The 27746-nt window shown below is 47.3% G+C and overlaps 2 protein-coding genes across 11 annotated transcripts in view; one reads left to right on the top strand and one right to left on the bottom strand.

Moving 5' to 3' along the window:
• AKT3 (AKT serine/threonine kinase 3) overlaps positions 1 to 17950 on the top strand; it is a 303429-nt gene extending 285479 nt beyond the window's left edge. For both annotated transcript variants that reach the window (XM_082702257.1, XM_082702258.1), the window contains 2 exons: positions 7756 to 7858; positions 14369 to 17950. In XM_082702257.1, coding sequence (XP_082558383.1) covers positions 7756 to 7858; positions 14369 to 14454 — 189 coding nt within the window. In that variant the 3' untranslated portion in view covers positions 14455 to 17950. The remainder of the gene's footprint in view (positions 1 to 7755; positions 7859 to 14368) is intronic.
• A 1613-nt stretch (positions 17951 to 19563) lies between these two features.
• SDCCAG8 (SHH signaling and ciliogenesis regulator SDCCAG8) overlaps positions 19564 to 27746 on the bottom strand; it is a 229160-nt gene continuing 220977 nt past the window's right edge. For all 9 annotated transcript variants that reach the window (XM_082702251.1, XM_082702254.1, XM_082702244.1 and 6 more), the window contains one exon: positions 19564 to 19908. In XM_082702251.1, the coding sequence (XP_082558377.1) occupies positions 19879 to 19908 (30 nt within the window). In that variant the 3' untranslated portion in view covers positions 19564 to 19878. The remainder of the gene's footprint in view (positions 19909 to 27746) is intronic.

The following is a 27746-nucleotide window of genomic DNA, read 5'->3' as shown; positions in this document are numbered from 1 at the left end:
ACCACAGCCTGGGTGACTTAACAGAAATTTGTTTTCCCATGGTTCTGGGAGCTGGATGTTCAAGGTCAAGATACTGGCACGGTTGGTTTTTTCTGAAGCCTCTTTCCTTGGCTTGTAGATGGCTGCCTTCTCTGTTCCTCCTCACACGATCTTTCCTCCATGTGTGTGCGTCTGGAGTCCCTCTGTGTCCACATTTCCTCTTCTTACAAGGACATCTGTTAGGTTGGACTAAGGCCCACACTAACACTTCATTCTAATGTAATCACCTCTTTGAAGACCCTGTCTCCCAGCACAGTCCCTGGGGGGCTCGGACTCCCAACATATGGATGGGGAGGAGGGGGCACAATGCAGCCCATAAGAATGAAATATTTGAATGTGACCAGTTGTTTAAAGTGAATATATACTCTGGGAGTCAGAGGAAACCCGCAGCTGGGCATACCTAGGATGTGTGTGGTAGCACCTCTGTTGGGGTCTGTGGCCGTTCTTTGCACATTCTCTCTCACACCTTTCCCCATGTACAGAAATTGGTTTCTTGCTTCCCTGTGTGGATGTTCATACTTGACTGTGTCGTGTTCTGCTTCCGTGTGTGAACTGAAGGGAGGAAATGTGCCCCCAGCGTGCATGGCTTGACTATGACTAATACCAGGAGAAGCAGTCAAAAGCAAAAAGCATTTTCATGCTGTCTTTGCAGGCACCACAGTAGAGAGAGCTTGGGATCCAGAGACAGAGGGTTTGCTGCTTCCGTTGCTACTTGTATCATCTTCAGCAAGTCATTTTACTTACTTTAGCTTCAGTCTTCTCATTTCTAAATGCTCTATGACATCTCACTTGAGCACCAAGATTGAATAATGATTCATTTATTCATGCCGCTAAGTGGCAGGCACTGTTTTAGGAATCAGGGGTATAATGTTGTGCAAAATAAAGTCCCAGCTGAGATAAATGTTAAGCTTGTTTCATCTCAACCATATCAGTAATCACATTGAGAGCAAGTGATCTAAATAATCGCCCTTAAAAGAGATTGTCAGATCAGAAGTGCCTGGGTGGCTCAGTTGGTTGGGCCTCTGACTCTTGATTTCATCTTAGGTCATAATCCTGGGTCACAGGATCAAGCCCTGCATTAAGCTCCATGCTTGCTTGAGATTCTCTCTTTCTGCCCTTCTCCTTGCTCACACTATCACTTTCTCAATAAATAAATAAAATCTTTAAAAAAAAATAAAACAAAAGATTGTCAGATTGAAAAAAAGCAAGAATCACCTATATGCTGCCTATAAGAAACCCACTTTAAATGCAAATTATAAGTAGATAAAAATAAAAGGATGGAAAAATGATATACCATGCTCATGTTATCTCAAAAGAACACTAGAGTGACTGGCTGTATTATTATTATTATATGAAGATTTCAAAGCAAGTAATAGCACCAGGGTTAGTAAGGCAGATCATTTCATAATAGTAAAGGGATCAATTCATCAAGAGGATGTAAAAATCTTAATTATTTTTGTATCTAATAACAAATCTTAAAGTACATAAAACAAAAACTAATAGGACCGCAAGAAAAAAGACAAATACACATTATAGTTTGACATAGTAATACCTCTCTCTAAATAATTGATAGAAGAACCAGAGAGAAAGTCAGCAAGTTTTTTAGAAGACACTAGCAATACCATCAACCAGTTTAATCTAATTGACATTTATAGAACATCACCCGACAACAGAAGAACATTTCTTCTTCTCAAGATCACACAGAACATTTGCCCCGATACACCATATTTTGAGCAAAACAACTCTATAGATTTTAAAGGATTCAAATAATTTGAGGCATGGTCTCTTTGAATGAAACAGGAATAAAATTGGAAATCAAAATAAAGATATATGGAAAATCCTCAAGTATTTGGAAACTAAGTGCAATTTTAAATAATCGATGGGTCAAAAAAAGGGAAAGTAGTATTCTGAACTGACTAAAAATGAAAACAAAACATGTTTTGCTGTGGGCTACAGCTAATACCTCAAGGAGTAGTACTAAAGGACGATATTCAGAAAGAAGAAAGGTCTGAGATCAATGACCTTATGTTCCATTTTGAGAAACTAGAAAAAGAAGAATGAATTAAATTCAAATGTAATCAGAAGAAAGGAATTAATAAAGATGGGGGCAGCAGTCGGTGAAATAAAAAACAAACAAACAAAAAAAAACAGAAAATTGATGAAAGGAAAGGTGGTTCTTTGAGAAGATTAACAAATTGATAAATTTCTAACCAAAGTGAATAGAAAAGAAGATAAGTTATTAATACCACGAATGAGAGGGGTGGATTTGCTACAGATTTTATGGGTATTAAATGGATAATAGGAAATAGCATGATAATCTTCATGTCCATAAAATCAACAATTTTACTGAAATGGACAAATCCCTTGAAAGATATAAATTACCATGAAGAAATAGATATCATGGATAGCCTGGTATGTGTTAAAGAAATTATATTTGTAGTTAAAAAAATACTTCTCACAAAGAACACTTCCAACCCATATGCCTTCACCAATAAATTCCCAAACATTTAAGTGAGGAGTAGTATCAGTTCTACACAGATTCCTCCAGAGAACCAAAGAAAAAGGCAGTATTTTCCAGTTCATTCTATGAGGCTAGCTTAACCTGATACCAAAAGCAGGCAAAGATAATACAAGAAAACTATAGACCAATTTCTTTAATTAATATATGTGTAAAAATACCTCACATAATTTTATCAAATCAAATCTAACAATAAATAAAAGAATAGCACATCATTACCAAGTGGGGTTTATTCTAGAAATACAAAGTTGGTTTAATATTTAAAATCAATCATTATAATTTACCATATTGATAATAACTACGAAAGAAATACACATGGTTATTTCATTGGATGCAGAAAAAAAAGGCATTCAAGAAAATTCAACATCCATCTGATTTAAATAAAGAGCAGACTAAAATACTCCCAGTAATCTATGAATGAGAAACTTCTCCACTCTGATAAAGGACATCTAGGGAAAACTTATCGCTAATACCCTACTGGAGACAGTCGGAGTGATTTTACAAGGTGAAGATGTTCACTCTGTTCAACATTGTACTGGAGGTTCTGGCCAGTGCAGTAAGGCAAGGAAAAGAAATTAAATGCATTCAGATTGTAAAGAAAGAAGTAAATCTGTCTTATTCATAGACAATATGATTACCTATATAGAAAATCAGCTGGAATCTACAAAAAAAAAAACCTATAAATGTTTAACCCATTATTTATTTGATACAAAGTAAATATACAAAAGATTGCATGATATAAAAATAAATGGAGACTAAGAAGAAATTACTTATCATAGCAACAGAAGTATGAAGTACTTAGGGATACTTTTTTTTTTTTAAAGATTTTTTATTTATTTACTTGACACATGGAGATCACAAGTAGGCAGAGAAGCAAGCAGAGAGAGAGGAGGAAGTGGGCTCCTCACTGAGCAGAGAGCCCTACTAGGGGCTTGATCCCAGCATCCTGGGATCATGGCCTGAGCTGAAGGCAGAGGCTTTAGCCCACTGAACCACCCAGTGGGTTAACCCCCCTAAGGGATACTTTTGACAAAAGATGTGAAAGCCCTTCATGCTGTAAACTAAAAAATACTATAGAGAAATTAAAGACTACCTCAAGCAATGGAGAGGTCTAATATGTTCATGGTTTAGAAGACTCAATATTTTTAGGATGATATTTCTCTCAAAATGGATACATAAATTCAACACAATCCTATCAAGATTAGCCTAGCTGGCTATTTTGTAGAAATTGTTAGGTTGATTCTAGAATTCATATGGAAAGCTAAGGACTTGGGGTAGCCAAAACACCTTTGTCAGGAAAACAAGTTAGAGAGCCTACATTACCTACAACTTCAAGACTTAGTAAGTTACAGTAATCAGGACAGTTTGTTATAGACAGATAATATCTTTTTTTTTTTTTAAGATTTAGTTAATTTAGAGAGTATGTGTTGGTAGGGGAGGGGCAAAGGCAGAATGAGAATCTCAAGCAGACTCCCTGCTGAGTGCAGCCCTTATGTAGGGCTCAATCCCAGGACCCGGAGATCATGAGCTGAGCCAAAATCAAGAACTGGACACGTAACAGACTGAGTCCGTCTCCCAGGTGCCCCTGCACAAGTAACATTTTTTATTTGCCCACAGAGAACCTAGAAATCTAGACCCACACGTATATGGTTAAATGACTTAAAATAGGCGTGCAAAGATAGTTCAGTTCAAATTCTAATGAAACAATTGGACATCCCTATTTTTTTTTAAATTTGCAGCACATACAAAATTAACTCAAAACATAGTCCTAAGTGTAGAGCTTTCTAGAAAAGGACATAGGAGAAAATCTTTGCGGTGTTAGGTTATGCAGATTCCACAGATAAGGACAGTGCATGATCCATAAAGAAAAATTGATAAATCAGATGATAGCGTAATTAGGTATGTGTGTTCTTTAGAAAGCCCTGTTAAGAAATGAAAGGAAACAGGTGGTGGGTATTGGAGAGGGCACTTACTGCATGGAGCACTGGGTGTGGTGCAAAAACAGCGAATACTGTTACGCTGAAAATAAATAAAAAGAAAAAAAAAACAAATGAAAGGAAAAGTCACTAACGGGAAGAACAGTTACAAATCACAGATCTGATTAAAGACCTGCACGCAGATTATGGAAAGAACTCTCCAAACTCGTGGACCAGAAGGGGGCGGAGCAACGATCTGAACAGACCCTTCCCCAAAGAGCACGTAAACTTACCAGAAATATCAATTAAACCCACAGCGAAACACCACCACACACTGGAATGTCTGCTGTTGAAAAGACCCACCAAACCCGTGCGGGCGAGAACCGGGAGCGCCTGGAACTGTCGTACCTGGGGGTTGACACGTAAAATGAAGCGGCTGCTTTGGGACAGTCTGGCAGGTTCTTGAACAGTTCAGTGTACGTCTAGCGTGCGACCCAGCCATTCAGGACTTCGGTATTTGTCCGAAATAAATAAAATCTCCTCTCTCTACAGACTCAGACCCCCAGGAGTCTGAGCAGATTTGCCATAGCCGCAAACCAGAAGCAGCCCCCGGTGTCCGAGGACAGGTCGCGGACAGATGGGTGCGGGCACACCTGTGCCGAGTGTTACCCAGCGGCAGGGGGGCGAGGGGGGCTGGTGACGCGGGAAGGGACAGGGATGGTCGTCAAAATAATCATGCTAAATGCCAAAATGTCAGACAAAGGATACGTGCTGTGGGGCTCTGTTTACATCAAAGCCCGGAAAATACAAAGGCATCGTGGCAGAAAGCACGCCGGTGGTTGCCTGCCAGGGCCGAGGAGGGAGCACGGCTCCCAACAGGCTCATGAGGAAACAGACCCTTCGTCATCTTGATTTGGGTGGCGGTTTCACGGTCCTGTATGTAAGTCAAAGCCCGTCAAACTGTAACACGGACGGCTTAGTGCCTGTCAGTCGTACCTCAATAAAATCGTTCTTAAAACACCCTCGCCATCACGGAGCTGACGTGTCGTTAGGAGGTGTCATGGCGGCGGTCGGAGAGGGACGCGCGTCTATCTTGCGCTCGTGCGCGCGCATGCGTAGCTGCGTAGCGTCCGCTGTTGAGAGGCGTGTCGAAGCACGTGTTGAAGCTTGTGTTGAAGCACGAGAAAGCCGCGTGAGGAGAGGAGGCGGCCCGAGCACGGCCAGAAGCCTTCTGAGCGGAGGCTGGCTCAGGCACCTTCGGAGGCTCTTTGAAGATCTGTCCATTTCGGTGGAGTTTCAGGGGGCCGCGCCGGCGCTCCCCTGAGAGGAGAGCAGCTTTCCCGGACCGCGCAGGCAGGTGGCCGTCCTCGCCTCAGGAGGCAGCAGCTGGGAGGGTGGGCAGAGGTGAGCGCGCCCCGAAGCCCAATTCTGCCAAAAAGCCTTTTTTTGTGGTGAAGTTCTGATGGGAAGGATGAGGAAGAACCGTTCTGGGGGGCATTTGTGGACTGATGACCCCAACCCGAGTCGCAGCCTCCAGTCTCCTGCGGGCAGAGGCCGTCACCGCTCGGTTTCCAAAAAGTTTGGAAAGGGCCGGTTGTCTGGTCCCGGTGACCGTTGTTGTTGGGGTGTGCGGTGCCCGGGAAAGGCCGGCCCTCGCGTCTGTCTGCGTGGGGGAGGGGAGCTCTCCGGCCGCGGAGCGCGGGTGCACGGCCGGGGCAGCGGCCCAGAGCAGGGCCCGCCCCCTCCCCGACCGAGGAGCTCGGCCCCGCGGAGGTTGGGGGCGCGGGAGCGCCACCCACCACCCCGTCCGCAGGAGCGCCTGCGGGGTCCTCCCCCCAAAAGTGGCCGCTCATAACGGAGACTTTAGACTAGCTGCGTCCTGAGACTGAAGAAAGAATGGTAGGAAGCAAAGGGATTAAAAATGCTGTTATGGGGCACCTGGGTGGCTCAGGCGGTTAAGCGGCTGCCTTCGGCTCTGGTCGTGATCTCGGGATCGTGGGATCGAGACCGGCGTGGGTCTTCCTGCTCAGCGGGGAGTCTGCTGCTCCTCCCCCTCCGCCTGCCTGTGCGCACGCCCGCACGCTCAGTCACTGTCAAATAACATTTTTTCAAATGCTGTTGGTTACATGTGGCATAAACAGAAGTGTGGGGTTCTTTATTAAAAAAAAACATGCTTTTCATTTTGCTCACTCCCTGGGTTTTTTGGAAAACTTTGCTTAGAGAGCAATGTAAAGATTTTTGCCTTATGATTTAACATGAATTTGGTGACAAGAGTGGAAAAACGCATTGAGCTAAAGCCAGTTGTGTGTTTCTGTTTGTTTCTGTGAAATTTTTATCAAACATACTTGATTTCTGTCACTCGTCTCTCTGTATTTCTGTCCACTTGGGAATTTTCTCCTAAAAGCAGCATCTCCTGTTGGGCAGGGTACCCATGAGAGTGGGTGCTGAGACTCCAGGCCCTGGGACGGGCTCCTCGTGTTCTCCTGTGAGGCTGGAGCCATGAGGAGCAGGAGTCCCACCCCACTCCTGCTCATCCTTGCCAGCAGAGGTCCCAGAGGCTTGGGCTTCTGCGACCTTCAGCAGCCCCAGACTTGCCCTGCACCATGCCTGCTGCATCTGTGAGGCGTTCAGCCCCGTCAGTCCTAGAGCAGTCCCTCTCTCTTTTGGGTCCCGGTCCCCTCTTGGGATCAGAAGCAAACAAGGGGTGAAACATTCGCATTTAACTTCAGGGGCTCCCTAGACCCCTGACCCCGAGCAGGGGCAGGCGTTCATGCCCATCTCAAGTAAGCGGATGTATTTCCTTGCCAAGGATAGGGGTAGCACTCTGTGACCTGGGGAGTAACGCTATCATTAAGTTGTGTTCTTACTAATAAGCTCTTGGACCAGGTACAAGGAAGAGACTAGGACACAAGTCGTGTTTTCCTGGCTCGGGGAAGGGCCTGCATTTTGTCACCAGGGTTTGCATCCATATGGTTTGTGTATATGTTTGTGATTGGTGGGGAAATTAGGACTTTTCAGTATCCTCTTTGCACCCTACTGTGTGGTTCTCATTTGTTCTGTTTCACATAATCGTTAAATTTTACACAGAACAACCAAGTACCTCCTGTTCTGTGCTCAGACTGTTGACTGGGAAGCCAAACGCCACATCTCCCATATGCAGTGACTCAGTGGTCTGGGTTTTTGGCACTGTTCCGTTAATTATTTGCTCTTTAATTTTATTCTAGAAATGAATTTTCCTAAACTGGAATCTGTTAACAGTACGCTTTTTCTTTCTTCTTGTAGCTTGTACCTCCTTTTAAGCCTCAAGTAACATCTGAGACAGATACCAGATATTTTGATGAAGAATTTACAGCTCAGACTATTACAATAACGCCACCTGAAAAATGTAAGTACATCTGACATGCACATGATGACATTGTAATATAATGGAAAACAGCAGCCACTCTGTTGATTGGATATTTTCAAGATCGAATTCCACAGTGACTTATTTCATTTCATCCCACTTAAGAATATGAAGCTCCATGTGGAAGTATCAAAGACAGGTAGCTGAGAGAAAAGTTTTGGGGAGTTGGAAAAATTTTATAAAGAAAAAACTGTAGCCTGAGAATTATAGACTAACCTGTAGACAGCCTCGCCTTTCCTTACTATTCTAATACTTTCTTTCACTGTCGGCTGGAAGGACTCTGAAAGTGACCCTTCCCTGTTTGCCTGACCGCTGACTCACATGCCCCCTGCAGAATCATGCTCGTTCTGGTCTCCTTCAGACTTAATAGTTTTTAATTCACTTTAAATTGAATCATCTTTTTTTTTGTAATTTAGCTTTGTCTTAATAGTATTTGTGAAGACATAATTTAGTGTGCTAGTAATTTTTTGATACATAAAATTAAATTACATGTCTATTAACACAGTACATTCAAGTACCCCTTAACTCTGTTCCACGTATGCTAGTATGTGTGCACAGTTCAATAAATATCCTAAATAACTGAGCTTTAAAGGAAGGAAAGGTATCAGATGTAACTTATAAACATTCTTGTGCCAACAGAGGGCTCTGTACCTGTCATTATGAGCTTAGCAGTGAGGATAGAATTGAGTTTCAGGGACATGGAAAGCCAAAGATTTCTTCAGGTCACACATCTTTTGGCTCATGATCCTGTTGTGTTCTTTTTTTTTTTTTTTTTCTCCTTTTCTTTCCTTTAGATCCCTTCTACTTCTTCCCTCACTTGTTTGTGAAAGGCAGAGTAGCTGGAGGTGCTATTACAAAACCAGTATCGATGAGAGGGAAGGCTCTATTCACGGATGCGGTCGGTCACCTGATCATCCGTTGAAAGGCAAACTAGGAGCCATCCCAGTCTAGAGTTTTCAACCCATAGCCTGACAACAAGGGACCATGAACACACCCTGAAATGAAAAATATGATCACATATTCATAGTGCACTTGGCTTTCTTTAGACTGGCCAGAAGTTAAGAACCTCTTAATTATCATCATCTAAGGGAAGAGATTGAAACCCAGGGAGACAATGAGCTTCCCAGGTCCCCCAGTTAGTGTCAGCAATAGCCAGGGGCAGGACGCCATAGCTTGGCCAAGCTGTGAGCTGGGAATATGTGGGACTGCTATCCTCAGTGGGACAGTGGGCTTTCATTCTCTTTTGTGTGTCATGCTAACGTCTTAAAATCTGTAAGAGGAGAAGACTGTGTTGGAAATGCCACAGATGCTTGGGCAAGTAGCTTAGGACTTGTTTGAGCAAAACAATGGGCTAGGGCCTTGCCACTGTGTCCACTAGCCCCAGAGTAGATAGTGGTGACCCACATGTCTGAAAGGCAGGCAGTACCAGTGAGGTGTTGGAAGGGCCCAGGAGCCCTTTCCACTCCAGAGCATTTGCCAGACCTCATCACTGTAATAACCTTTACTGCAGTCAGACCACATCATTTCCCTACCCACGGCCCTCTCATGGCTCCTGAACTCTGCTCTCAAAACCAGAATGGCTCATGCTGACTTCCATAGCCCTGTCTGTCCAGTCCCTGCTCCTCCTCCATCTTGCCCCACCATGCCTGGATTCAGCCTCACCTTGAACATGCCACGCCTCACTGTGCCTGGGATTTGGGTGTTAACAGCTGTCTCTGCCTGCCATGCTCTTTCTTCCGACATTTGCATCAACAGCTCTTAACTCCGTCAGATCTCAGCTTAAATGTCACTTCCCCAGAGAGCTTGCTTTCACCTCCCAATCCAAAGAACAGTGCAGCCCATTGGGCACCGCCTCCCCCACCCCTTGATTCTGTACATTGACAACTTGTTGATACTCTTCTGGTTAATTTGTTCGTTTCTCTGTTTACTGTTTGTCGGACGAGAATGCAGTAACCCTGAGAAAAAAGGCTTGGTTTCCTATTCACAGCTAGCCCCAGCTCCTTGCTGGGTTTCTGGCCCGACATTGGTATTCAGTAAATATGTACGATGTGAAGGAATAAACACGTTATGGTGAGGGCCTGGTAGTTTCCTGGCCAGAAGGAGGCCCAGCTCTTTACAGATGGTGCTGTTGGCCATCCATACCCAGGACTTTGTGCTTCGGCCTCTCTCCCCACGTGACGTCCACAGCAAGCACTAAGAGGGCAAGGTCCCAATGTGTCTCTGTGTCGGCCTCAGCCTCTTCAATACTGTTTTCTTTGGTAAATAGAGGTTTGGCATTTGTGGACTCTTTTAAGATCACTCAGTACGTGGTGGTGACATCACAGAAATAGGCTCTGCAAATGCAAAGCCATGAGCACTCTTTCCCAGGGAAAGGGCAGGTCACTTTGCCCTCTAGGAAAGGGGACACAAGGCCGGATGGTGTCCCCAAGCCTTGGCTTTCCCCCATAGTGCCTGAGAAGCTGTCCAGGTGGGAAAGTCACCTGGAGTTGGATAGCTTTGAAGAGCCCTAATTTTGCTTCTGTTTGAGTCTTTAGTGTTCTTTGTCCTGTGACACTGCCTGAAGCTTGAGGCTGGGTCCAGTACAATGGACACCCCACAGAGGAGAGTGGGCGCGAATCTGGGGTGGGGGGCAACCTAAGGAGGCTGCCGGGGAGCAGGAACCTGGAAGGACACAGCAGAGCAGCTCCCACAACCATGACCTTGAATCCGTGAAATCTAAAGTTCTGAGGTAGGTGTTGCCCTGGCAGTAGGTCCTTCTTCACCACAGACTTGATTTCAAAGCCCAAGGGTACCTGGGTGGCTCAGTAGGTTAAGCATCTGCATTTGGCTCACGTCATGATCCCTGGGTCCTGGGTTGGAGCCCAGTATCAGGTGGGAGCCTGCTTCTCCCTCTGCCTGCCACTCCCTCTGCTTGTGCTCTCTTTTAAAACAAAAACAAAGCCCTGGCTGATGAGGCCCAAATCTCTTCAAGACTCACCTTGCCTGCCTTACCACTAACTCCACACTCACTAGGCACTTATCATGCTGAGAATATGTCATTAACAGGCACACTGTGGCTTTATTTCTAGAACTTTATAAAATCACATGGAAATGTTAAAAGATGTTTTAAATCACTCAGCATGGTTTCTAGAATATCATGTGAACCTGGTGTCCCAGCTTCTCGATCAGTAATATAAAATGTTTGATCACTCAAAGCAATCCTGTTCTTGAAAGAATATGTCATTTTAGATGTGGGAATGCTTTCCACGCCCACTGACGCCGGGTCTTGAAGGGATAAGGAGTCTGTTTAGAGCAGGAGGCTCACACACTGTAGTCCCTTCCAAGGTGGGTCCCAGAATCCACCTACCATGGAGGCCTAGGAACATGTGGCTGTGCAGATATCTGAACCCAGAAACCTGAGTCCAGCAGCAGCAGCCTGTCTCTGTCGGGGCTGTCTGTCTGACTTCCCAAGTTGGCCCCTGCATAGGGGGCAGACGACAGCACTCAGCAGGCTGGGCTGAGGCCAGTGGCCCCTCCCTGCTAGAGGGAGAGCTGGGGAGCATGGGGCCAGGTCTTTAAAGGGATGGTCCCTGGAAGCATCCTAGATCCCTTTAAGAGACGGATCAAGGGAGATTCAGTGAAACCTTGGACTATGATTACATGGAACGTAATCTCGCAGCTTCAAGGGGTGTTGCTGGTGAGCAGGCCTACAGCCACTAAAGCATGGTTTTATTCACTGAAGCCCTTCACAGTACCCTCAGTTAGTGACGGCCTCCTTCCCACTCGCCACCTGGCTTTTAGGACACAGAATGGAGTTACTTTTTAGAACAAATCAGCAGTTCGACAGGCAAAGTGTTCCTTGCCGACAAACAGCTGCGGTCACATGCCAGATTGTGCTCACTGGTGTTAATTAATTGAACAGATTTTGGAATGTGTCGTCTTGCATTCTATCCGTTAATGGTCCTCTGCTTTCCTCTTACAGGAAAAGAGGATTTCTTGGAGATCGAGTAGCTTTTAACGCCATGTAATTACCTTTGTTGAACGCTATAAGGAAATGAGCCTCCTTGGGTCACAGATTCTAATGTGGGGTGGGGAGTGGATCCCTGCTTGCTTGTTTCAGATGAGTCTCGTGTTCGCAGCATGGTTCTTGGGTGCTGTCAGCACCTGTCCTTACGATCCTCCGTTGAGAGCAGGAATACGTTTCCAGACGTTAGTTGGTGTGATGGGCTCTGGCTGGGGCTGACTGCTGTCCCCTTGCAGTCGGGCCCTAGCCTCCCACACAGGCAGTCCGGGCCTCTCTGCACATTCACTGTGCAGAAATGTGCAGCCAAGCAACGCTGCTAGTAGGGGATACTGTTTCCTTGAGATGTGATTGGCACATGTCTGAATCTGAATGCAGCTGCCTTTTCTCTAGCTGTTACACTTTGTGACTCCACAACAGCTAGGCCATCTCCAGCACCTTTTCTGCAGCCAAAAATACTGTGAAAGGTATTTCATCTGAACAATGTGGTTTGCTCGGTGCCTAACCAGCATTTGATAAGGAGGCAGAGCTTTCCCTAAGTCACAGTCCTCTCTTGAAAAGCTTATATAGTTAGGCTTGTCTGCAGAAGGACAGAACCCCTTGGAGTTCTGTGGTCTACACGGAACAGGGAGCCCCACATCCTCTTCATGGATTGATTGCCATCTAATCAGTGATTTTTTTTTTCTGATATGTTCAAGGTCACAAATTTTGGTTAGCAGCTTGCTCCCATTTCTACAGTCTTCTCAATTTAGAATAGTATACCCAATAGAAGCATCGTGAGAAAAGATATGTTTGCTCTCCAGAGGGTTGTGTGTCATTGAGGGGCACAGAGTGTTGTCTTTGTTGTGTGACAGGGTCAGGGCCCGCCATACAGAGGCCTGTGTGCTTTCTCTTGTTACATGACCTCCATGCTCCTGGAGAGGCTGGAAAATTTAAAGAATTGGCACTGTGTTCCTTATTGGTATTGGAGGAAGTGGAATTATTTTGCTTGAAGAAAAAAAAGGTTAGATGTTTGAAATCTTTCTCTGGCTCTTCCCCTATGGGACAGCATCTGACCCCTCACACTTGGGGAGAGCAGGCGAGGCTTTGTGGGCACTTCCTGAATAGACAGGACTCCCCAAGGACAGATGGTCTTGTCTCAGAGCCTGGAGCAGGTGCACAGGGGATGGTGTGGCAGGGTGATCGAATGTGTGACCACATAGAAGGAAAAGCTTCCTTGCCGTGCAGACTTCAGGACGTTAGGAGAAGGGCTTGGGGGGATCATTTGAGATCTTTCAAATACAGGAAGGCAGGGAAGGTGAAATGGGGCAGCCCAAGTGAAAGCAGCTTGCTTCCATGCCTACATGTCTGCTTGCTGCTGGTTTCCTGTGGAGCTAGTATTGGCTGCTGATATCTGGCCCTCTTCCTTTGTCTTCCTCGCTTTACTCTGGTTCAAAGGTACATCTTAGGGAAACCAAAGGTGGATACAAGATGGAGAGTAAATAACGTAAACAATGTCAAATCAAGGACTCAATTGAAGCTTTATTTCGCAGTCATAGCTAAAGTACCAAGAAGGAAAAATGCACGCATCTGAAGGCGCTGGTCCCGGATTCTAGCCAGACACTTCTTTTTTTTTTTTTTTTTTAATTCTTTTATTTATTTTTTTAAATTAATTTCAGTGTTCATTATTTTTTCACCACACCCAGTGCTCCATGCAATCCGTGCCCTCTATAATACCCACCACCTGGTACCCCAACCTTCCACCCCCCCGCCACTTCAAACCCCTCAGATTGTTTTACAGAGTCCATAGTCTCTCATGATTCACCTCCCCTTCCAATTTACCCCAACTCCGTTCTCCTCTCTAACACCCCTTGTCCTCCATGATATTTGTTATGCTCCACAAATAAGTGAAACCATATGATAATTGACTCTCTCTGCTTGACTTATTTCACTCAGCATAATCTCTTCCAGTCCCGTCCATGTTGCTAGAAAAGTTGGGTATTCATCCTTTCTGATGGAGGCATAATACTCCATAGTGTATATGGACCACATCTTCCTTATCTATTTGTCCGTTGAAGGGCATCTTGGTTCTTTCCATAGTTTGGCGACCGTTAGCCAGACACTTCTGGTGCCTTAGGCCCGACTGCCCACTGCAATTTTGACAGGTGTAGTTTTGTAAAATTGAAAGCTACTGAAGATCATTCGCTTCTTCTTGTTTAAAAAAAAAAAAAACCTGGTTTTCTTTAATACTAATTTTTCACAGTGTGTTGGGTCTTAAGATGTTTGCCGCTTGAAGGAGACAACGTGAGGGTGTTACTTTCATAGATCATGTTTGTGAAAAGGAGTGTTAGGGGAGTTAGTGTCGTTACTTTGTGTTGTATTGATGGCCACAAGTGTCTCAGAGCTCATTGTCCGTGGTTGACCTTCCCTGTGCTAGATGTTAGAACCGGGTAGACTAGAGATACTGTTGCAGAGAGTAACTATGACGTTAAGTGGCCGCTTTGTGCCCGCAGATGACGAGGACGGCATGGACTGCGTCGACAACGAGCGGCGGCCGCATTTCCCTCAGTTCTCCTATTCTGCCAGCGGCCGCGAGTAAGGTCCCTGTCCTGCTCCTTCACTGTCATCCCAGATTTCCTCCTCAAGATGATTCCCGGACATCACACCAGTCGTAGCTCTTACAAAGCAGGAGCGCCTTCAGACACCCCAGCCCACTCTCACCCCCACGAGAACACACATGGACGCAAACACACTTGTTTGTTTTTGCATGAAATTGTATCTCCGTCTACGGTCTCATGCTGCTGCTGCTACTGTCTTACTATTCTAGCAACTTTAAGAGGTAATTTTACAATCTTTGGAAGTCATGAGCCCACCATTGTTCATTTGTGCACCAGTTGTCATCTTTCGATCTTTTAGTTTTTGTTTATCCCTAACAGTGAAGGCTAAATGAGATACACTGATTCTAGGTACATTTTTTAACTTTCTAGAAGATACATCGAAAACTAATTAGACTAAGAAGATTTAGTTTCTAATTCAGAACAAGCAATTGTGGCAGGGTGGTGATGTGCATATGCAGAACTGTAGGAAGGGGTTAAGAAATCGGTGCATACGGCGGGGATCGCGCACTCAGACCTGGCCGGAATCCCTAGGGAAGCATCTGAGAGAAGGAGCGAACGACCGTTGATATAGAGCGCTAGATGCACATGTAGTCCCTGTTGGACGCTGCAGAGGAAGCCTGCTGTTCACCCGGATGTCCAGATCTCACGGGTGGTCGTTGGCAAGATGGACACTGCTCTTCCAGGGAAGGAGGCATATGCACAGCAGAGGCAAGGTCGCTTACAGGCTCGATGACACGATTTGCACCAGAGAGCATTTTTTTCCCCCTGTGCTTGGAAACCTTTTTCCCTTCTTGATATTTATCACCTCTGATGGCTGAAGAATGTAGACAGGTATAATGATCCTGCTTTTCACCAAAATTTGTACACCAAGGTAAACAGGTGTTTGCCTTATTTGTTTTTAAGTTTTGACTTTCAGTTCTACGTGAATTAGCTTTTTCTCGGATGTTAAAACTTTGAATGTCCTTTTATGGTTTTGTTTATATTGCAGTAGTATTTATTTCTTAGTGAAGACAATTGTGTGTCATGTTAGCAAATGCAGCTCCAACTTAACATGAACTAGACTCACTGCAGTTTATTTTGACCCATGTGCGAGGAATGTACACGCCAATGAGAATCATGCACTTTTTCTCCTTTGTAACAAAATTTGATGAGGCTCTGAAATTGTACATATTGGTTAGAATTGGACTTTGGGAGAAGAGATGATGGCACTAAACCCCTTGGTGCTCAAAAGGAGAAAATCCCCAGCTCTCCGTGCCGAGGGGTTAAGGAGATGGAAGGCTGTTGCTGTTGACCGTTGGAGAACGGAAGTGCTCTGACAACCCGGCGACGTCTCGCCGTGAAGGAACCGCGACCGGCATGACCGTGACAGATGCACCATACTTGGCAAAATGCACACATCTCGAGTATTCACCAAGTAGGCAGTAAGGGGTAAGAACCTGGTGTGTTTATTCCAATCATGGTACATTTAGCACTGAATTAAGCCATCAGGGAGAAAACAAAACAACACACACAAAAAGAACACCTCCAACTTTTCTTTTTCTGTATATATTCATGTCCCCAAATTCCAACATTTCTCACTGAAAGGGGACATGTATGCAAACCTCATCTTTCTCCTTCATTAATGATGATCTTCAGATTAAACCCTTTGGTGCTAGGAGCTGACATTTTCCAAAGCAGCCTATGAAGTCCAGGGGCTGGGGGTCCTTGCTGCGGCCGCAGGAGGCCGGCCGGCCCCACGGAGCGATTGTGGAGATGTCTGTAGTCACATGTTCTGACAGCTCCCCGTGGAACACTGCGGCATGACATGGTATGACGACTCAGATGCATTGTGTGGAAGAGCAAGTGACTTTCTAAGTAGGATGAATCATATTCATACGCAGATGTCTTAGCCTCGTGGCGCTGGAAGTGTGGATCTGTAGATGAGACACCACTGCTGGCGGTGGGCAGGCCACTGGGACTGATGGGGGTCAAAGGGCATTTTACTAAGGCAGCTAAGACATATTCAGACATAGGTTTTATCCTAGTTTTTCATATTCCTATCTGAGTGAAATTCATCCTTAGCATTGAGTAGGAAGTTACAGGAAATGGTAGCTCATTCTTACTTACACATGTCGCTTCACTTTTTCTCCACCCTTGGAATTCTGTTGAATGTTTCACTTTGACCAGAAAGTAGACTAGAAGGTATGTCCTATAAGTTGTCTCGCATCCATTTTATCCAGAAGGAACAGGTAGAGGCAGAGAAGGTGGCTGAGGCTGGTTGGTGTTTGTGCGGAGCGGCCATTCCTCTGGCAGAGGAGGGCGACCCTGTTTACTGAGCACTTCGATAGCTTCCCCCCGCAAACCTTAAGGTGATTTCCTGTGACCTTGGCCAAGGACACTTCCTGAAGATGAATGACCGTGCTGACCGTGCCCTGGGCCGGCCACGCCTCACGGCTGGCTCTCCATCTCCAGCCCGCATGCAGGGCTCACTTGCACTGGACCTTGAGATGCGCCAGGGCCAGCAGGGCCTTTCCTTGGCTTCCACGCCCAGCCCCCTCGCTCTCGCTCCCAGGTACCCATCAGCTGGCGCGGAGGAATGACAGGATAACAGATGTGCGTGCGTGCGAGCAAGCAAGCATGTAGAGGAAGGTTTCCGCACCTGCCCTTGGGGCTGCCTGTGGCCACGGCCGGGGCTGCTGGCAGAAGGGGAGGCCCAGAACCCGGCATTGCTCCATCAGAACACGGGTCAGACACAGCGGACTCCATCCCGCACTAACTTCCGTGAAGTCTGCCCTCTTGTCTTAATGCAGCCATCTGGGAGGAAATTGGCCATTTTTGCTTGGATTTTTTGGCAGGTTGCTCACAGCTTTGCTTTCTACACTAATGACATAGCATTATTCCAGTATTGTTTTCCATTCCCCGTACCTGATTTCCGGCTTCTTAAAGCTGACTGTTCTTGCAGGGGCCCCTTGCTTCTCCTAGAGGACAAAAGTAAGGGCCTTCCTTACTAACTGCAGGGGCTCTGTCTTACACCTCAACGTACACACTTTGCTGCTACTGTTCGTACTGTCTACAGTAGAATTTCCTTATCTTGCTCCTGGTAGTGCATTACAGGCAAGCATGAAATGTAAAGTATTTATTTAAATAAAAAGAAAAACCTCTAAATTGGTAATTGAATTACCTCCCTGTAGCTTTATAGTTTGTGACATTTCTTGACCTTGCTAGTTCTTTCATTAGATCCGCGCAAGATCTAGTCATCTGGTTAAGGATTTTAAGCAGACGCAACTATGAACCCAAGAAAAACTGTATTACTATTACTGTCGGTCATACTAAAACTGTTCATTTCCTTAAGTATATGACCCACAAGGATGTGAAATAACTACAAGAAACTGTTTTTGTACACTGTACATCCTTAGTATTTTTACACGTATATGATAGGGATGCACATTATTTTCCTTCGTACAGACGGCTTAAATAAAGCACTATGTCAATCTGCTACTTCTCTGTTTATTGTTGTTGGACGTGGTTCTGTAGTCTCAGAAAATATGCTTTTCTGGAAAAAAAAAAGATTTTTAATAGCTCCAGCTGGTATGAACTTAGCCTATATAAAATGTGAGAGGAGAACGTCCGTCTCTTGTCGCCCCACACACACAGGACTGCTTTGTTATTTACTTGAGGAAAATGGCAATAGTGTAGTTGTGCAGACTTGGACGAGGGGCCACTTGTGAAGGGGAGGTGCTGACCCCTCAGTTACGGGTCTCAGGTGCGTCTCCTGTAAGTCAGGGATGAAGGGAGTTCCCTGGAACGTGTTAGGGACCTAACAAGCTTCACACCAGATGGTTTGGGCCCAGAACTCTTCAGGAGTTTCGCTCCTCAGTGATGTCTTCCTGATAATCTTGCACGTGTTGCTCTGCATACTTCCTTTCTTAGAATGTACGTTGGCAAGTTAACAAACTTAGTCGTGGGGGAGAAATGGGTAGGGTGGTTGTACTCCAGTCTGATTTATCTAGACTCATTTTGGTTGGGGCCTTTTTCTGATTTTACCTCATAAACCTACTATTGTACAAACTTGGCTTTGCTCCTGTGACTAAGCTGAGTGGAGGAATGGCTTTGGGACCAGAGTCAGGCATGTGTGTGTCACACAGGCAGATCCGAGGGTGTTCTTATGTGTGCTCTTCTCTCAAAACCACTGGGATGGACAGATCAGGAGGCTAAAATAAAGTGACCTCTACAATTCTTTAAGGGTGCTATTTGTAGAATATTGTAATTTATTTACTGTAGTCCTCAAACAGAATTAGGGACAGTTAACATATCTTAGGTGACAACCTTGATGTCTAGCACATTGGATTAAATCAAAAACTGAATCCATATAGTAGAAGTTCTACTCTTTCAGGCTTGAACCTTTTACATGCTCGAGAGACTTCTGAAAGGTCTTTGCGTATGTATCATCCCATCGCCTCCGAAGCCTAATCCCCGTGTCTGTCCCAAGAGGCCACGGGAGGGCCGGTGAGGGCGAGGATTCGGGAACGCTAGCCAGGAGAAGGGCCGGAGGTCAGGGCCTCCTCCGGCCTGCTGGCAGCCTTGCCTTTAGCACTTCATTGTCCTCCTCAAATACAACACAACACTTTCAGTGCCCAGTTTTTATTACTTTCAAGCATCTGAGGGCTTAACTGTGTAGTAGAAATACTCTCTTAAAATAACGATCCATGTACAGATATGTGATAGACCTCGAAGTCAACTTTGTAATTCCACGAAGTACATTCGTAGGCTCCTCTCAAATACTGCACATTCGAGAAGAAACCTGACACCACCAAGCCAAAGACGCTTTCTTGTCTGTTTTCCTTGTGAACAGAGTGGACAGGATAAACAGTGCTTCCTGGTGTCTCCCGACTGTGCCCAGAGTAGCAGGATGATAAGTAATGGAGTCTTACGAGATGTTGATTAAAAGCATCAGAAGTTAAAGGATGCTCTCTAGCTCACGAAGAGGGAAGGAAACGTGAATGACAGGAAGAAAGTCTGGTCCTTAATACCCTCTGGCCTAGTTAAAATATGTGCCTTTTTGGTGTGTTTCGTTCATCACTACAAGGTAAAAAGGAAACATTACAATTCAGGTCTTTAAAAAGTTCATTTATTGAAAGTCGTGTGTAACAGCATACAAATGAGCAGATCTAAAAACATCATCACTTCAAGCCATTTCTGGAGACATAGCAGGAGGGCTCATCATCTGGTGCCAGAGCTGAGCCGCAGGCCGCCCGCACGCAGGTGCCGCCGAGCAGCGGACAGGGCGCCGAGTGAGTGGCTCGCTGCCGTCTCAGGCACTGGCTGCTGTTCTGGAAGGTCGTGGCGCACTGTGGCATCTCACGAACAAATCAGATGAATGTAAATATCTCTTTGTAAACCATTTATTTCACTCTGTTTCGTCCAGGTCAGCAATCAGATTGTCGCATGCTGGGTAACTGGAAAAAATGATAATAAAAAGTAAGTTTAAATAGATCTTGTTCTTCCCTGTGATTTGTCTTCTCACTGGCTGAGGTGCCCTTTCTACGTTTATGGAGAAAAACCACTCTTTTGGCTAAAAATGCAGGGACTGTTTGTAACCAGACAGATGAAAAGTCTGCACTCCCACTTGACCATGGAACATGAGGTGAACGACGTTAAGGCTTTAACTCTGAAAATGACCCGTACCCCAGACATGTGTCCGTCTCTTGAGGAAGGGTGCGCCGATGACAGGGTGTTGCTGGAGAGCCACCACCTCCCTGTCCAGGGAAGGAGATCCCGATCCTTGCCAAGACCTCTTTACTGAAAACCGCTGAGACATTACAGCTGGGGAACTTAGAACAAAAACAGGATGTAGGCCAAGTGTCCCTGAGATACTCCTACTGAAATCAAAACGAATGAAAACTTCCCAAGTTTTTAGTGGCAGACGCTATTATAACATATATAAGGGCATTTGTTCTTTCACATAGAAACCACCTCCCACATGCTGGAAGAGGGAATTTGGTGTATTTGGCCTCTTGGCTCTAAACAGGAATAAAGGTTTCAAAACCAGCTCATGAAAATTGGGTTGAGGGAGTCACAGGTTAGTGGAGTTTGAGTACAGCGTTGATGGGTCTGGCCCATGGGGCTGCTCAGATGAGCTTAACCCACAGCTGGAAGTGGTGCCAGAAACCACTGCACACAGTTCCATTCTACAAAACAGGGCAGCTCCTGGGTACCCAGCCGGTACCACGTGCGAAGATGAGTAAGACATTGACCTCAAGGAGCAGGAGGTCCTAAGGAATGTGGGCAGTCTGGTCGGCAGCCACCTTCCAGAAAGACACGTGGACCTCTCTCTGCCCTCCCCAATGCAGATTTCCTGACTAGAATCGGCAGGGGGAGGGAGGCTTCTGTGAGAACCCAGTTCCAGCCACGATTACTTGAGGATTTCCAAGACAGGACAGTGAGTGACAGTTCAGAATTCATGCAAGAGAAATATGAAAATCAGTCTGTTGCCTCTTTTGAAAGATGCAAAAAGGGAATGTTTCTATCTCAGGTGGGTCTCGGCGTGTGGACATTGACTATGTGTCTCCACTGCACAGGTCATTGGAATGGCACGTGTACAGCTGTCCCGCTTGGAACACAGGTGGGGGCTGTGCACTGAGTAAGCAAGTGGGATATGTCTCTCTGAGCACAAGGATATGTGCACAGGCGTATTGCAAAAGAAAAATGTAACGGAACTTTGGGTAGAAGACAAACACACCCCCCACGTCTGTACAGAATAATGGTAAAGACCTGCACTAGAAAGAAAATGTTGCAGGTGGGGCGCCTGGGTGGCTCAGTGGGTTAAGCCGCTGCTTTCGGCTCAGGTCATGATCTCAGGGTCCTGGGATCGAGTCCCGCATCGGGCTCTCTGCTCGGCAGGGAGCCTGCTTCTTCCTCTCTCTCTCTCTCCGCCTGCCTCTCCATCTACTTGTGATTTCTCTCTGTCAAATAAATAAATAAAATCTTTAAGAAAAAAAAAAAAGAAAATGTTGCAGGATTTCTTTTAAACCGAGCTCAGGGAAACTGGCATCTCTCACTGCAATGAGTTCACAGTGCCCATGGGCTCCAGGCCCATTTGGTGACTGATCATCACCTGACTGGTCCCCCTGCGGCCTCTGGTGGCCCCTGGAACCTGCGACCTCCGGTGCCTGTGGGATCCCTTGGGAGCAGCGCAGATGTGAGGTCCCAGGTGTGAGCAAACCGAAGTAGCCGCAGTCTCTCCACTGCAGCAAATCCCTGTCACTATCTCTTCGCGGGTTTGGTATTTTACTTGGTTTCGATGCAAAACCCGTCCTGATTTTAGTATTAGAGCCCCACTATTACCATTCACTGGTCTGGGATTCCCGGTGCCTGCACTGCCCACCCCATCCCATGAACATCTGAGTAAGTCAGTCACCTGTGCCCACATCCCTGTTTGGTTTACAAACGCAGCACCCAGTGTTGCCCTCCATTTGCTGGAGCTTTAGTAGAGAACATTCCTGAGTGCTCCCCCCATCCCACAGCACGTCCAGAGACAGAGAACCTTTCGCTACTGCCCAACTCCCACTCATCTGCCATCACTTCTTAGGGCTATTTAGTCATGCTTATTTCCAGAAAGTTGGGTCCATCGCCCACACCAGTGATCATGGCTGGTTGGGGGGGGGGGAGGGGAAGGGTGACGCCGCATGTGCCAGTGGGACACTAGCTGGTTTGAACTGGGGCCGGAGCCCTTGGCCACCACCTCCCCATCCTCTGCCTTCCAACCTGTCACCACGGCCCCTTGCCGCGGCCTGCCTGGGTGGTGTGGCCACATCTGCCGCGGTCTGTGGCTGCCCTCCAGAAGAGGGGCGGGCCGGCACAGCGCTCTAGCAGCTGCTCCCCTGAAATACTGTCCACAGATGACAGAAATGCCCCCCATCTACACACCTGCTGCTGCGACCCCATCTTCTTTGTTCTCGTTGTAAGACCTAATAGAGCCTTCTCTCCACAAACCCTAACTTTTGTGTTTATTTCTGAAGTCTGACTTGAAATTCAGAGTTTAAAAAATGAGTCTCTGGGTGACCTGAATTGTTCCCCAGGCAACCATGCTGTGGGGTCCAGCAGAGCCTTTTCTGCGGCTTTGTTTCCAGGCTCCCCGGGCCCCCTGCCCCACACACCCCACCCTAGGGAATGCCCGCCCCGCCTCGCCCCTGCTCACAGACTGCTCTCGCTCAGCCTCACCCTGACCCAAGTTCCCATGCGCAAACCTCCACCCAGCCTCTCTCTCCTCTCCCCACATGCAACACCCCACCCACCTCATTTGCACATTTTCTGTTTCTGTTGGCCCCGTCAAAAAATGGCCCCGTTCCTTGTGCCTCTAACAAGAAAGCATCTATTTTTAACCAGAAGCGCCTCACCCCCCTACCTTGAGGTAGGGCGTTCTCAAGCTTGCCCCCAGTGAACAGAGCTCCAGGGAAGCCACCAGTAGTTACCGCTTGGGGGTTCAGAGCCAGCTGCAGGCCCCACCCCGGGAGAGAAGCAGACGGACGCCCACCTGGACATGGGGCCCGTGGCCCAGAGACTGAACACCACCTTCTCGACAAGTCCAGGTCCCTGCCGGTCACTTCCCAGTTATGTCTACTTCATCTCTGGGCCTTCTTTGTCCTGCTGGTATAGGAAGGACTAGGAATGACTTATCCAGAGGCCCCTTTGTGCCTCCAACCAGGTCAGCCTCACAGTCACCCCTGCTGGAGTCGGGCTCATGCAGGGGCTCCCTCTTAAGGGGAAGCTGGTTCTCTTCTTAAGGGCTTTTGTGTTTTGGTTTTGACCAGGACCTGAGTGGTAGGAAAGCTAAACCACTTCCCGGGCGTGGTACAGAGCTGAGATCTGAGCCCTGGCAGTGTGACCTTGAAGTCCCAGCTCTCTCGTGCTCTTCTGACGTGCTCAGCGAGAGCAAAGAAGCCACGGAGTGTGACTTTGTGGCACCAAGCAAGAGTCAGATGTGGAAGGCCGGCCGGCACACACAGGCCACGTGGACTCCGGGTGGTCACCAGTCTGCTAGGAGGAAGGTGCCCTCACTAGTCCTCTGCAGAATTTTGTGGATCATGGCCCGAGGGGGCAGATGGTGGGGGGGGAACTACATTTCAGAAGTCACAGGGCGCACGGCGGGCTGCCTCCAGGTCAACAGTCTTGCCTTGTGCCCAGCAAAGTGGCCCACACGCTTGCTGACTTTCTCGGGCATCCAGCTGTTGGCAGGTGCAAAGCAAGCCCAGAGTTCACGGCGAGGTCACCAGCACACCCGTCTGTCCATTCTGCCCTCCGGCTGCCCAGCTGGGCCTCTGCCCACCACAGGCCTGTGCAGGCAGATGTCAAAGCCCTGGGTTCCCTAGACCACGGGGACCACAGGCCCAACTCCCTGCTTCTGGGCTCCCAGAGTGGGAGGAGTCGAAAGGAGTCAGAGAGAGGAAAAGGCAGAGGCGAGAAAGCCTTCCTTGCAGAACGAAGGCAGGCCCCGTGCTTCCTTGGCTTCCTGGAGAACAGCAGCTGGAGTTGGACTGGGGACCAGCAGCCCCGGGGGAGGCGGGGAGCCTTGGGAGTACAGGGCCGGGGTCGGAGTGCAGGGGCGCCCCGCTCCTCCCAGCGGCTCTGCCGGCACCAGGGTGCCGCAGCTCGTGCGGTTCCACGATGTCGTCTTCCTGCTCTCTGGAATCCCGCGAGTCCCGCGAACTTCCCCTGCACGCGGGCAGGTGTCTGTGTTTTAGAGGGACCATGTTTCCATGGTAAATAGATTTTTAAGAATTCCCAAAGGACAGACAGTGTCACCAACAGCAGAGAGAGGAGCCTCTGGCTGCCTCATGTTTGAAAGCGTTAAGAATAAAGACAACACTGACATTTGGGGTTGTAATGTGACGGAATCACAGTCTTTTAAAGGCAAGAACCACTTCTCCACACTCCATGCAATATTCAGTGTTTTGTTCACTTGTCTAATTGGATTAAAATATTTAGCTCCCTTTAAAATCTTGATTGTGAATTTATATTGCAAAATGTAATGTCTGACTCAGGAAGCAGTAACTGGGGCAAGTGTGTCTGAGGCAACAGAAAATTTGATTTATTTTTCTTCCATGAGTCTCATTCTGAAATTATTCACTCTTGGACAAAGTGAACTGTTAAACGGAAGAGCGAGTTTGGCTTCGATGAAGCCGTATGTGCTTTTCAGTATTAATTACACACGGGGTCTTCCGTGAAACAACCGCCACCACAACAACCCACAAAAGTTAAACTGTGCTATTTGAGTTGCTCGGGGAAGTTTCTCTTGAGGGTCGCAAGACCCTTATGTTGGAGACACAGCACCAGGGGTCTCGTGTCACTCTTTAGAAACACTCAGGCAGCAGGGAGTTAATGACATTTTAGCTGCATATGTTCAAGTGTATTTAAAAAAATATGCAAGTCACTTTGGTTGACAGTGTCTTGTACACAGTTTTGAAAGAATCAGGGCAAACTTTAACAGAGTCAGTTTTTATTTGAAAAATATTTTCTGGGAATGTATCAGTGTTTATTTTTGAGACTGACAATTCGGGTGAAAATCAGGATAAAAACAAAAAAACAACAATTTGGTTGAAATCAAATTGTTTGTTTTCATCTATTTAGAATTCTTTCCAAAAAATCTTGGTTCAGGAGGAGGCTTTCTAATTTATTTTATTCAGTGTATTTGCTGTTCTATTCAAGCGCCATCTGTCCTGCAGGTAGCTGACTTCGGGGAAGCGCCCACGTGAGGCGGGCGAGGCCCCCAGGGCTCCGGAAGGACCCCCGCAAAGCTGCATGCACCTCCAGGTCCCATTCGGGGTGAGCAGCGGGCACACCCTCCTCAGCGGGACCCCCCCGCCCGGTGACCCTCCCTTGAGCAGCCATTTCGAAGGTGCCCTGCCCCTGGCTTCAGGTCACAAGTGGGCCCTGCCTCCCCTTCGCCCCTGCGCCGGGTTCTTTGCTTGGTTCAACTCTCTTGCCTGCTCCTTCGGTGTAATGAGATCATGTCCATGATTTTGAATATAATCACATGTGGCTGCTGGATCCAAGCACAAGTTTGAATCACATTAGAAAGTCAGTTCACTGCCAAGAATGCTCAGAAGTCACAGGACCTCCTGATTAATCCCTGATAAGTCAGTATTATCCCGACTGTAGAGATGCTTCATCTGCAGACTGAGCACTGAGGATGGAGCCATAGGGCCCACGGGGAAGGCAGCTATCAGAGAACGAGATCTGAACCCTGAGTCATTGCCCAGTCGTTATACCCCAAACTCTCTGGGGTAGAAAACCATCCTCCGAAGGGACACCCCGTCTCTCAGCCGCCGCTCTCCCCAACAAGAGACTGATTTCCTTAGCAGGTGGCATCAGCCTCCCTAGCCAGAGGTTAGAGCCCCAGGCACCAGGTCCCAGAACGCTGACCCTGCCCCCAGCTACTAGGCCCCACCACCACTCCCCTGAGACCCAGCCAGAGTCTCTGTCCCCACAAAAAGAGGCAACAGGGCCTGTGCCCAGAGAGGGGCTGTGGGGCCATGTCTGCAGGCAGGCTGGGTGGGGGGCTTTAGGGCTCCATTTCTCCACAATGACCAGCATCACCATTTTAGGACATTTTAAAAGCCATTTTCTAGAAGTCCCCTGCCGGCAGCGTGAGGCAGGAGAGTAACAAAGCCACTACAATTAGTCACACGAAGAACAAGGTGGACCAGAAGCCCTGAGCCAGGCCCACTTGGCCGGCCCAAGTCCTGCACACCAGCGGTGTTGGAGCGGAAGGCAGGAATTCTCATGGTAAAAAACATCATGCGGCCTAGTTAGGACCATGACCAGCTCGCTCGGCCAGACTGCTGTGCAGGTTTTAGAATGTAAGCAGAAACGACTCAAAATAATAAAACCTTCTGAACAGACATCACTGTTTTCCTATCATGGGCTGCAGGCCAACCCCGGGCCAGTCATCTGCTCCAGGACCCAGGGCTCAGGACCCGGGAGCAAACCAGAGTCCTGGGACTCAGCATCGGGTAGACAAAGAGTTTGAGAGTTTGACCTGCCCCATTAAGTCCTTAGGCTTACTCCAACCAGGCTGAGAACACAGAAGCCTTTAGCTAAACATTTCATCCCTAAATGAAAAGATGAACCAGCATCTCTCCAGGAAAACAGGGAGTCAGGTCAGTCACTTGGGAGCTCGCAGCAGGAAGCTGTCCTCCTATATCCCTGCTGGGGGCACACAGCGGCCTCATTTACTTACAGGGCTGGAAGCTAAACTCACAATTCCAGTTTATTCCATGGCCGAAGTAGGTCTAATGCCACACTTGGGTAGAAAGAGCAGGCCTTTGGTTTAGATATTCGGCAGAGAGCTTGCAAAACTGGATCCTTGCCTCTTCTTTGAACACTAGTATTTGCTACTGAAAGCCAACAGTCCCTCTATGAAATGTCTTTTGTCGTGTTCATATTAAAATAACTCCAAATGTACTATTTGAATCAAAGATCCCTTTAGAGATGAGCCAGAGGGGCTGGGATCAGATAACTCGGGATGGTCGAATCATCTCTGTGGCTTCAGGCAAGAGAAGAAAGACCTGCTCCTTTTTTTTGAGGATTTTTTGAGGTTTGGGTTTTGTTTGTGTTTTAAATGCATTTTATGAAAATTTTGCAATCCATTTGGCAATTATCAGGTTTTTAAAGCCCTGGAAGAGGTTTCTAAGCATTGATGGTCCATGTTCAGATCTGAGTGGCTGTGAGGTAGGCAGATGGGGAGTTAAAAGGGAAATCCTACATGATAATGATCTGGTCCAGAATCAACAGGAAACTGCCATGCGCTCAGAGCTTGGACAGAAGACTCCCCATAAGTCTTATTCTGAAGTGGTTCTTGGCTCCTAGAGTCAAAGGATTCACTCATGCTAAGAGCCCCTGTCCTTCCACCACATGTGACAGGAGCCTGGTCCCCCACCTGGAGAGCCGGTGGCCCCAACCTTCGGCTAGCTCCATGCACAGCCTCCTGCAGGACCTGCCCAGACAGTTAGGTTGTGGCCGGGGTCAAGCCTGAGCCTCTCAGGGCCTCCAAAGCTCCGCGTCCCTCAGAATTACCCAACCAGCTTGTTAAAATGCAGATTCCTGGCGTGTGTGACCGGAATCTGTGAATCAGTGTCCCTCACAGTTACCCATTTGCAAGCCCCCCAGACGCCTGTGATGAGCAGTGCGAGAGGGTCAGTGGCGCCAGGGCCACGGGGTACAGGCGGGTACGCAACCCCAGGCCACAGGTCAGCGCCTGGCACTGGGGTTTTCTCTTACTCTCCGCGGAGAAATG

The sequence above is a fragment of the Mustela nivalis genome (assembly GCF_964662115.1).
Source record: "Mustela nivalis genome assembly, chromosome: 16".
NCBI classification, from domain to species: domain Eukaryota; kingdom Metazoa; phylum Chordata; class Mammalia; order Carnivora; family Mustelidae; genus Mustela; species Mustela nivalis.
The sequence above is the reverse complement of the archived record's forward strand: the minus strand, read 5'-3'. Positions and strand labels throughout refer to the sequence as shown.